This window comes from Lontra canadensis, unplaced genomic scaffold (genome assembly GCF_010015895.1).
Source record: "Lontra canadensis isolate GAN:19392208 unplaced genomic scaffold, GSC_riverotter_1.0 scaffold3, whole genome shotgun sequence".
Classification (NCBI taxonomy): Eukaryota; Metazoa; Chordata; class Mammalia; order Carnivora; family Mustelidae; genus Lontra; species Lontra canadensis.
In genome coordinates, this window is record NW_022630997.1 from 4,857,228 (window position 1) to 4,874,230 (window position 17,003).

Genomic DNA, 17,003 nt, shown 5'->3' on the forward strand with positions numbered 1-17,003 from the left:
GTTTAAAGGGGACAGAGAAAGCAAGACAAGATGAAAAAAGCTGTCAGGCTTCTTTACGGGATAGAACCATAATGCTATTAAGTTAGGAACATGCTTTATCCTTTAAGAAAAGGAAGGAACCCTGAAGTTAAGTTAGAGATTATAAGGGCAAGACTGGTTCCACCTATGGTTTGGGGACCAAGATGCCACTAACCACTGTCTTGGCGACAAAGCTGCAGCACAGTGCTGCAAGGTCAGGGCCACCTCGTCATGCTAAAAGAGCAGGGACACTCGGTAGACCTGTGTGGTGCTGTTGCCACCCCGGTGGACCTGGAGGTAGGGCACTGAACCAAAGAGGATTATTTTCAAATCTTTAAGATCTGATGGAATTTGCCTTCTAGGTTTTAGACTTGCCTTTCTTTAGACTTGCCTTTCTTTAGACTTACCCTTTCTTCTTCAGATAACCCTCTTATGAACTGAAAATATCTATGCTATGCCTGCACCACCATGGTATACTGGAATCATATAAGTTCTATTAATCATATAAGTTCTAATTCATATAAGTTCTCTGATTTCACAGTTCACGGGTAGAGAAAATGTTCCCTCAGGATGAATTATATCCTAAATTTCAGCGATATCTGATCTAGATGGTATTTATTTTTTTTTCAAGATTTTATTTATTCATTTGACAGAGAGAGACATCCAGAAAGGGAATACAAGCAGAATGGGGAGAGGGGTGGGAGAGGGAGAAGCTGCTGAGCAGGGAGCCCAATGCGGAGCCCGATGCAGCGGGGCTCGATGTGGGGCTCCATGTGAAGCTCATCATGACCTGAGCCGAAGGCAGATGCCCAATGACTGAGCCACCCAGGCGCCCCTGATCTAGACGGTGTTTAGAGGAGACTTCAAACTCTAAAGTTGCTCCTAGAATGAGTTAAGGCTTTTGAGATTGTTGGGATAGAACGAATGCATTTGGCATGTAAAAAGAACATAATTATGGGAGGCCAGAGGCAGAATGCAATGGATGAATTATGTTCCTGCAAAACTTATATGTTGAATCCCTAACCCCAAATGCAATTACATTTGAAAATAGGGACTTTGAGTTGTGATTAAAGTTAAATGAGGTCATAAGGATGAAACCCTGAGCCAACAGAATTAGTGTTCTTACCAAAAGAGACCTCAGAGAGCCTGCACTCTCTCTCCACATACATGTACTGAGGAAAGACGAAGTGAACACAGAGCAAAAAGACAGCCATATGCAAATCAAGAATTCTCAAACCAGAAACCAACAATGCTAGCACTCAAATCCTGGATTCTCCACCCTGCAGGACTGTAAGATTAAAAAATTTCTATTGTTAAAGCCATTCAGTCTGTGGCATGACAGCCCAAGCAGACCAAGGCACTCCCCAAAGTCAAAAGGAAGAATAACTCCCAGGTTTGGACTAATCAGCACCCTAACTACATTGTTCTCTGATTCTCTGACCTATATACTTAGCTGTGTTTCAGCTCTATCCTCAGGCTTGTTTCCCACTTAGGAACAAAAATGGATGCAAGAATTCAGGACTCACATTATATACCATTATATATGCTCATTCTTCACCTAGAATTTGGCTATTCTTCAATAGCCACAAATGGGCTTTAGCCCACCCATGAAGCTAGTGAGGGATCAATCCCGCCCAAATAAAATCATTGCTGTATAGCCATATGTCAGAAGTTAAATAAAGCCTGAGAAATAATCCATAAAATCAATTTTAGATACCATTTATGTAAAATTCATAGGAAAATACCCAAATGAGCCTCCTTCAAACTACTAACACATTTAAAAATGTACAAAGCATCTTGGATAACTCTTCAATCCTTCCTTCAAATATTTTACAAAAAGTACAGTGCTCTCAGGCCTCCTTGGCAAGATAATAAAAGGACAAACAACATCTAATATGGAAGATCTTCCTAGTTAACTCCTCCTGCTACAAATAACCTGCCTAGATAATATCTTAATCTTCCAAATTTTCAAAAAAATGATAAAGATCATTGTATACAATGCTCCTTTCTAAACTCAATCTTTATTTAAGGCATACCTTTTTGAAATCATGTAGTTAGAATGAATGTTTTAATTATAAAATTCCTTAATAGTTTAAAAGTAGGAAATGCTCTTTTTAAAAACTTTCCCAGAACATCAATACATAATACACACAGAGAAATCACAAGCATTCAGCTCAACAAATTATCCAAAGATAATATACCCATGTAACTAACACCCCAATAAAGCAATAGCAATTCACCCACTCCTTCCTCCTCAAAGGTAGCTATCATGTTGATTTTTAACACTAGTTTGGTTCTGCATATTTCTGAACTTCATACAAGTGAAATCCTATGAGTATTTAGTCTTTTGTTTTTGGCTTCTTCTGTTCAACACTATGTTTGTGAGTGACTTCTATATCGTTCTTGTAGGAGTCATTTGGTTTTTTTTTTCATTACTCCGTATTTTTCCATTAAATGGCTATATTCTCTATTCAATTATTTTTGGGTATTTGGAATATTCTAAGGGTTTGGTTGCATAAAACATAATGCCCTATTTTTATGTGGTTTTTGGTGGAATAGAATTGTTGGATCACGGAGTATGAGTCAATTCAACTTTAGAATATAATGTCAAGGTGTTTTCAAAGTTGTTGTTCCAGTTTCTAGACTACCAGAAGTTTTGAGAGTTCCATATCCTCTCCTACATTTGTTCTTGTTTTTGTTTTTTTAATTTTAAGCATCTATGATGAGGATATAGTAAGCTGTATTCTATCGTGGCTTTAATTTGCATTCCCTGGTAAAAAATAAATTGAGCACATTTTTATGTTTTGTTAGTCACTTAGATATCATCTCCTCTTTTGTGAAGTGCCTGTCCAAGTCTCTCACCATTTTCGCAGGGAAGGGTTATAGTTTTAGACTGTTTTCACTGATTTATATGAGTTATATATTGTGAACATAAGACCTTTATCCTTTATGCAGGTTATATCTTATGCCCTGGGAAGCTAGATTTTTTATAATACTATGGATATCTTCTGATGACAAAACTTTTTAGTTTTACAGTAATTTTATTGTAGTGCTTTGTGTATAATTTCCCTATTCTAAAGTTATGAAGAAGAATTCCTATATCATCTTCCAGATATTTCATTGTCTTCCCTTTCTCCTGGAATTTATTTTTATATTTAGCATGAGCTAGGAGTCTAATGTTATTTTTCTACCATGTGCATGGTTAATAGATCCAGCACCAAAACATTATGAAAAGGTTTTTTTCATAAAGCGATAAACATTGAGTTGTGGACTTTGTTAACAAAACTTAAGAATGGCCCACTTCCATCCCAGACCTCTCTGCTGCTCCCTCTACTCCAGAATTCTCTCCTGTTACATTAACTTTCCTGAGGGATCAAGGTCTATAACATTCTATAGAGAATATTGATACTCCCTATAGCAAAACTTTGTTTTAGCCATCTGTAGGCTGTGTTACAATTCACCCAAAATCTTTCAGTACTATTTGAGTCTTGCCCTTCAGGTTCAGTCTGGGGTCTGGACAGAGTTCTAACCATTAGGTCAGGTCTCAAATTCTTTGGTATGCTAATTAGGATCAGATCCTCACATGTGCTGCTGAAAAGTGATCCCAGAAATTCATAAATGACTTTACGGGATGACTTTCTCTCTGTTAATTCCCAGATCCTTCCTGATTCCCTGGGCTCCACTTGTTATCCTTTGGCCAACTGCTCACTTCCATGAATGTGCCACATTCTGGGCTGGGAGGACAGAGGAAAGGAAAAAGAAATGGCATATGTCTTAGCTCTCTTGTAACCACAGCTCTACCGTATGTAAAGGGAGATTCCCCTCCCTTGGAGATTTGGTTCTTGCAACTTCTCATTCCAGCCATGTTACTGTTGTAGGGCTGCTTGGGATTTGGGGCTGGGGGTGAGTGAACTAGGGAGAGAGAGAAAAAATGGGGGGTCTCCACTGCTCACTCTGAGTTTTAAGAGCTTCCTTTTCCTTTTCCTTGCCCTAACTCAGAACTAGGGGATATTTCCATGATGTTTCTTGTCTAGACCTCAATAGTCACTCTCAGGTTTCAGCCTAAATTAAGTTTCAAGTCAGGGGATACCAGATGAAAATAATGGTAAATTCCCAAAAGGTTCAGTGGCACTTTGAATTTGGGTCTTCCTTGATCTCCCTACTGATACTTTTCAGAATTATCAAATAGCTATCCATGCATTTTATCCAGGTTTTATAGCTGAAATCAGTGGGAAATAGAAAGAGTTTTATGTTTACTCAGTATTGCCTGGAACTGGAAACCCTATGGTAAATGAGCAATGGCTTCAACTTAAAGTCACTGGCTGTATTAACCTTAACAAGACATTCAGCTTTTCTTTTGAGTCTTTGAAGCCAGGCCATGATTGACTCCTCCTTTCCAGCTATGGAGGTCCTAGAGGCCACCTTCTTCCAAATAAGGCTGTTTCACCTTCATTAAAATCTGTTGTTTAGTATACCCACCTTTGTTAATATCTTAGCTAGATCTTCTGGATGATTTGCTGTAGCTTCTATATCATACTCAATGGTGAAAGACTAAATGCTTTTCCTCTAAAATCAGAAATAAGAGGGGCGCCTGGGTGGCTCAGTTGGTTAAGCATCCGACTCTTGATTTCAGCTCAGGTCATGATCTCAGGTCCTGAGATCAAGGGAGTCAGCTTCAGATTCTCTCCCTCTGCCCCTCCTCCACTTGCACATGCATGCAAGCATGCATGCTCTCTCTCTCAAATAAATTTTAAAAAATCTTTAAAAAAATAAAATCAGAAACAAAGTGCTTGCTTTTGCCACTTCTATTTAACATGGTAACTGAAGTCCTAAATAGAACAACTAACAAGAAAAAGAAATAAAAGGCATCCAATTTGGAAAAGAAGAAGTTACCTGTTTGCAAATGAAATGAACATATATATAGAAAACTCTAAAAATTCCACACACCAAAAAAAAACTTAGAATTAATAGAGAAATTCAGCAAAGTAGCAGGACACAAAGTTAACACAAAAAACAGGTTGCATTTCTATATACTAACAATAAACAATCTAAAAAGAAATTAACTAAACACCTCCATTAACAGTAGCATCAAAAAGGTTTAAATACTTGGGAATTCACGTTAATAAGGAACTGAAAGATCTGTACAATAAAAAGTACAAAATGTTGCCCAAAACAAAAGGCAAATAAATAAAGACGTCTCATATTCATGGATTTGAAGACTTAATACTGTAATGGTATTAACATCAACATTGTAATGATGTTGATACTATCCAAAGCAATCTACACATACAATACAATCCCTATCAAAATCCCAACAATATTTCTGGGTTTTTTGTGGTGGGGGGTTGTTTTGTTTTTTAGAAATAGAAAAATTCATCCTAAAATTCATATGGAACCTCAAGGACCTAAATAGAAAGTTAATATGATATAATATCATATCATATCATATCATATCATACAATAAAATATTTTATTTATTTATTTGACACAGAGAAAGAAATCACAAGTAGGCAGAGAGGCAGGCAGAGAGAGACAAGGGGAAGCAGGCTCCCTGCTGAGCAGAGAGCCCAGTGCAGGGCTCAATCCCAGAACTCTGGGATCATGACCTGAGCTGAAGGCAGAGGCTTTAACCCACTGAGCCACCCAGGTGCGCCAGTATAATATAATCTTAATAAAAGGACAAAGTTGGAGGATTCATACTTCCTGATTTCAAAACTTACTATAAAACTATAATAATTAAAACAGTCTGGTACTGGCATAAAGATAGATATATAGAGCCAATGGAATAGAATAAAAATCCCAGAAATAAACCTTCACATATTGGATCAAATGATTTGTGACAAGGGTGCCAAGACCATTAAATAAGGAAGGGATAGGCTTTTCAACAAATAGTGCTGGGAAAACTGGATATCCAAATGCAAAAGAATAAAGGTAGAACCTTACCTAATACCATGTCAAAAAATTAACTCAAAAAGGATCAACAACCTAACACAATAGCTAAAATGATAAAACTCTTAGAGGAAAATTTAGGCCACAAGCTTCAAGACATTTGTTTGGCAATGATTTCTTGGATATGACACCAAAGGCACAGGCATTGACAAAATGGGCTTCATAAAAATTAAAAACGTCTATTCATCAAGGGCACTATCATTAGAGTTAAAGCAGGATATTTAGTGGAGGAAAATAATTGAAAATCATATAGCTGACTAATTTTCAGGGATTAATATCTAGGATATATAAAGAGCTCCTACCACTCAACAACAAAAAAAACAAGGAACCTGATTCAAAACTGGGCAAAGGATTTGAACGGACATTTCTACAAAGAAGATATGTAATTGATGAATAAGCACATAAAAAGATGCTAAACATCACTAATCATTAGGGAAAAATAAATCAAAACCACTATAAAATACTGCCTCACACTCATTAGGGTGGCTACTATCAAAAAACAAAAAAATTACAAGTATAAGTGAGGATATGGAAAAACTGGAATCCTTGTGCACTTTTGGTGAAAATGTAAAATAGTACAACTGCTGTGGAAAATTGTATGAAGTTTCCTCAAAAAATTAAAAACAGAATCACCATATACTCAGCAATTCCACTTCTGAGTTCCTACAGAAAGGAACAGGAAGTGAGGTCATGAATACATATTTGTACACTTATGTTCATAGCAGCATTATTTACAACAGCTAAAAGACAGAAATAACTCATGTCCACCAACAGAAAAATGGATAAAGAAAGTGTGGAATTTACATACAATGGAATATTATTCAGCCTTGGAAAGGAGGGCAATTGATACATGTTACAATAGGGATGAATCCTGAGAACATTTTGCTAAGAGAAATAAGTCAGTCACAAAAGTAAAAATACTCTGTTGACACTTTTTATAAAATGTACTAGAATACTCAAAATTATAGAGACAGAAGGCTGGTGGTAATTGTCAGGGGGCTGAGGAAAAGGAGATGGGAAATTATTATTTAATGGCATAGAGTTTCAGTTGTGTAAGATAAAACATTCTGGAGATGGATAGTGGTGATAGTTACATAATAATATGAAAATATTTTATATCACTGAAATAGTCACTTAAAAATGTTAAGAAGGCAAGTTTTATGTGTGTTTTATCATAATAAAAAAGTTGAATGACAAACACAAAAATTCATAAGAAAAATTTAATAATTCTAACTTGTTTGCACCTAAAGCCATAATATTAAAATGAAAAAATATTAAAACAAAGTTGACAAATGCACAAGTAATAAATGACACAGTAATAAATCTCACTTAATAATATGAAACATGAAACATGAACATACAGGAAAAACTAGTAAGTTTTACCTAATGGGCCATCTATAAAATCCTAAATCCAATGATCTAAGAAACTCTACTCTTATCAAGTAAGTACAACATTTACAAATGTTGATCATATATTTGACAACAGAAAAAAACTCAACAAAATACCAAAATATCATAAAGATCTTTTACTGACTAAAGAAAAAAGCCAATAAAAAGACACATAGAAGAAATCTTACACATTTAGAAATTCAAAAATAGACTTCTAAATAATTCAAGTGGAAATCATAAAAGGAATTAGAAAATTATTTGACTTGCAGGATGATAAAATGCTATATATTAAACTCCATGGAATTCAGATGAAACAGAATTTTTTTAAAAAATTGGTGGCCCTAAATGCATGTATTAGAGCCAAATAGCTAGAAATTAATAAGCCTGATTACATTTTAAATCTAAAATTTGGAAAATAATAAAGCAAATTTAAAAAAGGTAAAGTAAAAGCAGAAAACAATGAATTAGAAAACAATAAAACAATGGAATGAAACCATGAAACCTAGTTTTTACAAGTATTCCCAATACTGTCAAAACTGTTACATGGCTTATCGAGAAAAAAAGGAATAGGAAAAGAGTCAAAATTCACAATGAAAAAGGAGACATAATTCTAATATAAGAGAAATTTTGGAATATTAATATTGGAAAATATTTGGCAATAAATTTTAAAAATAAGATGGGCAATTTCCTAAAGAAAATCATCACTTATGTAAAGAAAAAATAGAAAACCTGAGATGTAAATATTAACAAAATTTCATGAGATACTGAAAAATCTACTCACAAAAAAATCAAATCATACAAAAGCAAATTTATTAGCACCACACTCTAACCAACTGAGCTAACCGGCCAGCTACAAAAGCATATTTAAAAGCCTTACCAAATTCATATGGTTTTATTGACTGGGTTGATTGACTGATTGGTGGGCAGCAGAGCAAGGTTTATTGAGCCATAGCTATGTGATAGTACCAAGCTCCCAAGGAGGAAGGGGACCTGAGACGGTTGCCCTCACATGGTTTTATAGGGCAGTTCTACCAAACCTTCAAGCAACAGACAGAAATCTATTATGCCAGTCATTAAAATCTGCCTTACTAATCATTGACTAGAGCTATCACAATTAATCAAGGGCACCAGCTACTGCACTCTGAAATCCATCGCTGTGTTCATGTGAATGCCACACTTCCCAAGGGCTGTCTCTAGTCAATGACTAAGCATGGCAGGGATGGCGAAGTAGGCCTGATCCTGGGAGACGCAAAACTCCTCTGATGAGTGATTTGGCTTGAGGAGTGCAAAGAAATCTCAAGCTCTATCACTGAACTTCCCTTTCCTCTTGATCAACTTCACAAAGATCAGATCAGCACTGTGATATAAAAGATGTTTAAATTCTTCCCTGCTCTTTCCTTTGCAGGAGTTTCCCCTAATACATTTATTGCATGTTTAATCGCATCTTGGTTGTCTGCTTCTCTGAGGACTTTAGTCTGGGTAATCACGAGGTTTAAAAAAGGGATTTGGAAATGGCTCACTTATTCCTTGGCAGGCTAAAAGAACACCATCAGCATTGGTAGTGGGGCACAGACAGTCCATGGAAGAACGCTGCAACTGCTAAAGATTTCACCAGTGGAAACCTGGGGAAATCACCTTCAGGAGAGACTAGGTTGGCTGACTGCTACTATGTTGTATTAATACCTGCAGTGTGATAACAAAAGACTAAAGGTCATTAACAAACATTAGTAACTAAATACAAAGGCTAGACAGTCCCTTTCATAGCTTTAACTGAGGTCCTTATCTTTGACATTGGGAAAGCCAATATGGATCAGCAGCAGACTGATGATCTAATTGTTAGAGTTGCAGAGCCCAAGGTTATCAAATGCTCAGCCAGACCAGTTCTCTCATGCACACACAAGGGCCATGGCTGGGAAAAACTAGCCCTTGAAATATGGGACAGGAATATTTAGAATGGAATATCAAGAAAAGTGCTTTTAAGCATGAATCTGTTGGTTCTACAATTCCCTTCTCTAGTAGCAGAAACAACAGACTTGTCCCTAATGAGCTGTCAACACCTCCTCTCCTGCTTGCTAGTCTGATAACTATTTTTTTAAGATTATACATATTTGCTTATTTGACAGAGAGAGAGAGACAGATAGACAGACAGAGACAGACAAAGAAAACGAGAACATGCACAAGTAGGGGGAAGAGCAGAGGAAGAGGGACAAGCAAACACCATGCTGAGCACAGAGTGAAGCAGGCCTGGTTTCACAGCCCTAAGATCATGACCTGAGCAGAACTCAAGATGGATGCTTAACCAACTGAGCCACCCAGGCACCCCATAACTAGGGTTTAATGACAGCATAATACATCTTGGCCTCATAAGAAAAGGAAGATACATATACTTGAAAGAGCTATACCAATAAGCTAGAATGTACTGGCATGAACCAGGGGAGTATGATAGGAATTGGATTTTGGCGGTGTTTCTTCAAGAAGGATGGTAGGTAAGACTGGATAAGCAAGAACTCATTAATTTTCATGCATATTCTCAAGACCACAGAAGATAAAATGTCATACTAAGGACTCCTGAGAAGGGGATGGGGAAAACTTGCTGCTGGAGTGATTCTTAGAAGCCTGGAAAAAGCAATGGTCAACTGAAAGTGTAATGGAAATGCCTGAGCTGCCCAAGCACATGGACAAGAAAGGAATAAAGAAGCCAACAAGCCAACAGAGGGAATATGCTAGAATGGGTATACTATGTAAGGCCGAAAGAACTACCAACAGATTATGTCCCATGGGACACATCATTCACCAAGGCCACTAGAGAAGGACCATGTTGATGAGAAGGGCATCAGCTTCACTAAGAAGTTCAGTGGTGGCATTCTTCTGCAGACCAGAGCTGACAAGAGTAGAGGCAGTAATAGGGGTAGACATTAAGAAAGGGACCCCTAAGTAAAAGACGCTAGGTGTCAGGGCTTAGCTGATAAAATCCAGGGACCATAATTACCATAACGATCAATAAGACTGTTGGAGCAGACAAGGGGACTTGCCCACAAAGAGCTGTGGAGATGATTAATAATGCATGGCATCTTCAGGGCTCAAATAGGTGGGCAGACAACAAAGGTGCTATTTAACATTTACTTTTGTCTTAAGCAAGAATGAGGAAACAACAAGCTGAGAACTGTTCTCTCAACAGAAAAATCATGATCCTCTGTCCAGTTTCCAGATAAGCTAATTTCCAGATCGAGATCCCCATTGACTGAATAGGTAGCTGGGTCCATAGAAGAAAGAACATCTTGAAACATCTTGAAAAGTGTGTAAAGTGATCCTCAAGGGGATCTTTGTGATTCCTATCCATGATTCTGTATATTTATGTGTGTATATATATATATATATATATATATATATAGGCATATAATGGTTTTATATATATATAGTACAAGAGGAATAAGTGGATATTTTAATTAATATCAGATGCTGGGAGAGAGATGACACAGATACTCATGCATTAAATGTCAATAATGGCCCCTTGTTAGATTTGGGGTGTCTTCAGGAGTCATGTAACAAATTTTTGCTAAATTCTGGCTCACTGTGGACCAACTGTGTCTATGGATCCAAGCAGTGATAATTTCCCCAGTTCTTAAGTGTATAATAAGAATTCATGGAGAAGGTGGTTAGAGCAACCTCTACATTGTGTCCCTGGCCTGTGGGTAAGATCTATCACAGCAAGAAAGACCACACGGCAACCTCTAGAACTACCCTCCATCTGGTTAAGATGGTAAATTAAAAGCATTGTCATCCTAGGGGCTTAGTGCAAGTATGTACCACCTTAAAATTCTAAAAGGTGCAAGGGCAGTGGTACCTACTCTATCTCCATTTAATTTACCAGGCTTAACATTTTAGATTCACACAGACTTATCTTTCCACCTTACATACCAGACAAAAACATTTATTTTTATTTTTTTATTATGTTAGGTTAGTCTCCATACAGTGCATTCTTAGTTTTGGATGTAGTGTGCCATTATTCATTGTTGGCGTGTAACACCCAACATTTATTTTTTAAAATAATTCCCTTCTAGTTTTCTAATCATTTACTATGATATACTACAGACTCTCACAATAAGAAAATCCTTTAGTTCTATATATGAAAGAACTGAGATTTTCACCTAACTATGAGCTACTTATGATTGTAGAGAAAGCTAAGATCAGAGCGAGGTTATGCCTATAAGTGATCTCCCTGTACTTGCCCAATCCTGTTACCCCTGAATTATGCCCAATAGAGAGGTAAAAACTGGCAGAGTTTGTGAACCGGCCTCCATCGAATCATGGCTAAACTGAAAAGCTGACATTCACCTTTGCTACATCAGTAACTCAGAAACAGCCACAGCAGTAATAGGGGCCTGATTGAAGGATGTCCATAAATGCTGACTTGTTTAAAACGGTCTTTTAAAACTTAGCAGCAGCTTTATTAAAAAAAACCAAAAAAACAAAAACAAACTTTAAAATATTCTATCCATGTTTTTTCTTAACAATGAGATAATTTTAAAACTAATTTCCATTTCACTACTGAAAGAAATTTAAATGACAAAAAAGCACATCAAATATATTTTATCTCACACAACAGGTAGAATATTTTATTTCACTTTGTCCATGATGACAACATAATAAATAGGATCATCTCTAAGACATGGTACACATTAACACTAGCTTTTACTTAATAAAAAAAGCTATTGAACTTAAATATGCATACAAATTCAAAAGCTTAAAATAAAACCCTAAACATTTAATAATTTACATATATATTCAACTTTGTGAATTTTTATACAGAGTTGAACTTTTCAGTATATTTCCATCCACACTTTTCTGCATCAAAAACCAGTTTTATTTTGATGCTTTAATAATGGTTGTTCGATTATAACTTCTAATACTTTCCAAAAACATACTAGTCCCTGATAAATAGCCCTAAAATCCATTTATACTCAGAAGAACAAAGTCATAAAACATTAAGTATATTTAAGATATTTCCTCTTTTCATTTTTAAGGGACAAATTTAAAGTATGCACACATTAGTGATAAATGTGTTTATAGCATTAAATTCTGGAAATCACAACTTTTAAAGGGACAGAGACAAACAGGACTGTTTTCAGAGTAAAGTGACCAAAGTGACAAAGGCTTCAACAACAGAAGAGGATAAAGAGACAGGGAATATGTAAATTGGAAAAAAGAGTTTAGAAAACTGAAGGGCTATAAATGGAGATGAGAGATGAGACTTGCTCTGTGTTGGACCATATGGATGAATGAGAAGTGGTGTTATGGGGAGACAGATTTCATCTCAATTATAAAGAACAATTAGTTATCTGAAGATAGAAAATGCTATCTCAGGAGATGGTGCGATTTCGCCATTAAAGGCATTCGGGCATAAGCTAGATGAGGGGTTGGGCAAATTATGTCTACAGGCAGAACTCAGCCCACCAGCTGTTTTTGTAATAAAGTTTTATTGGAATAGAGCCACTCCCATTTGTTTCCTTATTGGCTCTATCTGCTCTAATACTATAGCAGCAGGTTTGCATACATGCAACAGAGATGGTATAGCCCACAAATCCTGAAATATTTGGCCCTTTACAGAAAATGTTTGCTGACCCCTGTGGGGACGGTATTAGAAATTTAAGTATTGTATGGATATCTGGACAAGATAACCAACAATGGTTACACTGGTGTTTACAAAGTGCTTGGCATATCATCTATGTCAAGGATTGAGCTGTACGGGTTTCTTTACTTAGTATAAACCAACCCAGCCAACTTGGTGAATGGAGGCTAAAATTCATACTGCACTCTGTAAAGCTGTGTGCCATGATATAGGGCTATATCTGCCAAAAGGAGGACACAAATTTTCTAATCTGCATGAAGGCACCCAGTGGGCCAGCACAACCTGCACATACAATAATCATATTAACAAAAATAACCTCTCTTCCTATCCAGATGATCTAAGATGCCATAATAAGATATCCTATCACTGACTCACTGCCTCGCCCAATTCAATGTTTCTTTATTTACATCCCATGGAAATAATAGATGTTCCCTGAAAGAGTTTTCATGTTTTGAGAAACGCTACAAACTCTACCTTCTCTTTTAGAAAGATACATTGCAAATTAGCACATTAAAAACTCTAAGGGGAAAAAAAAACTTGTAACATCAGGAGTAGAAGTAATGTTAGTTGTAAGCAAACTAAAAGAGCCCTATTTTCCAGAGTTGTTAATTACAGAAACTTTCTTATTAACTTACCTCAGATACCTCAGATAATAGTGTTCTAGGGAATGATGATCTACTCAAAGTCATATTTAGCATTTCCAGACGAGAAGTTCACTGAGAACAATAAATACATTCCCTACAGATTTTGAGTATAGTGTGCTAAATGTGATAATATCCTAACAAACAACTGAACTGATTTAATGCTATACCTAATCAATATAGTAAATATACTGCTAATTTCATTAAATAAAGCAGGCCTTAATGACCTATGCAACAGGAACATAAAGTTATTATCTTCTTTCCACTGACTCCATTATCAATTAAATAGTACAATAGCAAAATAATCTTGACAAGTATATTTCAAGTATACTTGACAAGTATATTTCAGCTCTTTGGTATATATTTAAGCATATAAAACCATTCAAGACACATTATTATATTTTAGGGTTAGAGATTTGATAAATTCCCTAACAGGTTGACAGAACATCATCAGAATATAGGTTTAATAAATTCAAAGTCAATAAAAGCAAATTACCTGAAGAAGGTGACAAAAAACTGCACAAGATCCATGATTGTATTGTGTTGTGAGAATGCAATCTGAAAAATCAAAATAAAAGAAAGTTTGAAACTCAATATATGTTCTTTCCCAATATCTGTGGTGATGTTTCATGGCATTTGTAAAACAAGATTTGGAAATCATAAAAAGATTTGGATCACTATATTATAAATCATGTATGCTGAAATCAAAGCTTCATCTAGAACACCTAGTAAAGTTAACAACCAACAATGATGACTTTTAAATATGCTATTACATAAATGATTTTAAAAAACTATTACAGCTGGAGGAGTCAAGATGGCGGAGAACTAGCTGGCTGAGATGACATCAGGTAGCAGGAGATCAGCTAGATAGCTTATCAAACCACTGCGAACACCTACAAATCCAACAGGAGATCGAAGAGAAGAGCAACAATTCTAGAAACAGAAAATCAACCACTTTCTGAAAGATAGGGCTGGCGGAGAAGTGAATCCAAAGCAACAGGAAGATTGACTGCAGGGGGAGGGGCCGGCCCCTGCCAAGCGGCAGAGCAACAGAGCACAAAATCAGGACTTTTAAGTCTGCTCCACTGAGGGACATCGCTCCAGAGGCTAAACCGGGGTGAAGCTTACACGAGGTCAGAGTGGCCCCAGGTCCCGCAGGGTCACAGAAGGATTGGGGGTGTCTGAGTGTCACAGAGCTCACAGGTATCAGAACGGAGAAGCCGGCTACAGAGACAGGGCCGAGGAGGGAGCTCTCAACTCGGGGTTACCTTGAACTGTAATCCGTGGCACAAGCAACTGCTCTGTGAGTGGGATCCCCACAAGATCCAGGGAGAAACATCCTGGAAGAGCTCAGGGAACAGTGGGGTTTGGAAACTCCAGGCAGAGTTGCATGCCAGAGATAGAGACACTTGGTCACAGGCTGGGTGAGCTCGGAGCGTGGCCGGAGGCCAGGGAGATGGGAGTGATTGAACACTTTTCTCTGAGGGGGCACTGAGGAATGGGGCCCCAGGCTCTCGGCTCCTCCAGGCTGGAGACTGGGAGGCCGCCATTTTCATTCCCATCCTCCAGAACTCTACGGAAAGCGTTCAGGGAACAAAAGCTCCTGTAAGCGAACCCGACCCGATTACTTAGACCAGCCCCTAGTAAGGTCGGTGCAATTCCGCCTCGGGCAAAGACACTTGAGAATCACTGCAACCGGCCCCTCCCACAGAAGATCAACAAGAAATCCAGCCAAGACCAACTTCACTTACCAAGGCAAACAGAGGAATTCCAGAGGAGGAGAAAGCAAACCATGGAATTCATGGCTTTCTCCCCATAATTCTTTAGTCTTGCAGTTAATTAATTTTTGTTATTTTATTTTTTTTCTGTGCTAAATTTTTTAAAAACTTTTACCCTTTCTTATTTTAACGTTTTTTAACTAGTTTATCTTAACAATACCATTAAAAAAAATAATAATAATCTTTTTTGAAACTTCATTATTATTCTCATATTTTATCCTTCATTGTATCTAACTTTATTTTTTGTATAAACATAGGGTTCTTTCTTCTAAAAAATTTGGGGTACAGAATCTTCTAATAAATCAAAATATACCCTAAATCTAGCTTCGGGCTTGTTCTAGTCTCCAACCTGAGCAAATTCTCTCCACTTTCTTTTTCTTTATTCTCCCAACCAACATTATCAACTCCTTTTTTAGAAATTTAAAAAATTTATTTTCTTTTTCATCTTTATAGTCATATTCCATCCCTTCATTGTATTTACCCTTATATATGTTTATCATTCCTTAAAATTTTGGGAGGTAGTTTCCTCTAAAAGACCAAAATACTCCGAAAATTAAGTGGGTGACCCTGTTATAGTCACCAGTCTAATATGTGCATGTGTGTGTGTGTGTGTGTGTGTGTGTGTGTATATAGATAGATAGAGATATTCTTTTTTATATTTTTCTTTGTTTTCTTTTTTAAAATTTTTTTTCTGAACTTCTGATTTGAGGTCTCTTCTGATTTGGTTAAAGCACATTTTCCTGGGGTCTTTGCCACCCTTTTAGTATTTTATTTGCTCCTTCATATATATCTGGAAAAAATGACAAGGCGGAAAAACTCACCACAAAAAAAATATTGAAAGGGGTCCTCTAAGCAAAGAGAGACCCTGAAAGTAGTAGACCAGAAAGGAACAGAGACAATATAACAGTAACAGTCACCTTACAGGCAATACAATGGCACTAAATTCATATCTCTCAATAGTTACCCTGAATGTTAATGGGCTAAATGCCCCAATCAAAGACACAGGTATCAGAATGAATAAAAAAACAAAACCCATCAATATGCTGCCTACAAGAAACTCATTTTAGACCCGAAGACACCTCCAGATTTAAACTGAGGGAGTGGAAAACAATTTACCATGCTAATGGACATCAGAAGAAAGCAGGAGTGGCAATCCTTTTATAAGATCAATTAGATTTTAAGCCAAAGACTATAATAAGAGATGAGGAAGGACACTATATCATATTCAAAGGGTCTGTCCAACAAGAAGATCTAACAATTTTAAGTATCTATGCCCCTAACGTGGGAGAAACCAACTTTATAAACCAGTTAATAACAAAATCAAAGAAACAAATTGACAATAATACAATAATAGTAGGGGACTTTAACACCTCCCCTCACTGAAATGGACAGATCATCCAAGCAAAAGATCAACAAGGAAATAAAGGCCTTAAATGACACACTGGACCAGATGGACATCACAGATATATTCAGAACATTCCATCCCAAAGCAACAGAATACATATTCTTCTCTAGTGCACATGGAAACATTCTCCAGAATAGATCACATCCTGGGTTATAAATCAGGTCTCAACCGGTATCAAAAGATTGGGATCATTC

The 17,003-nt window shown here is 36.8% G+C and overlaps 1 protein-coding gene across 1 annotated transcript in view; it reads right to left on the minus strand.

Annotated features, from left to right (window-relative positions):
• The window catches only part of ATRNL1 (attractin like 1), a 794,045-nt gene that overhangs the window by 407,034 nt on the left and 370,008 nt on the right, over positions 1-17,003 (minus strand). The window contains exon 25 of the mRNA XM_032878996.1: positions 14,123-14,184. Within this exon, the coding sequence (XP_032734887.1) occupies positions 14,123-14,184 (62 nt within the window). The remainder of the gene's footprint in view (positions 1-14,122; positions 14,185-17,003) is intronic.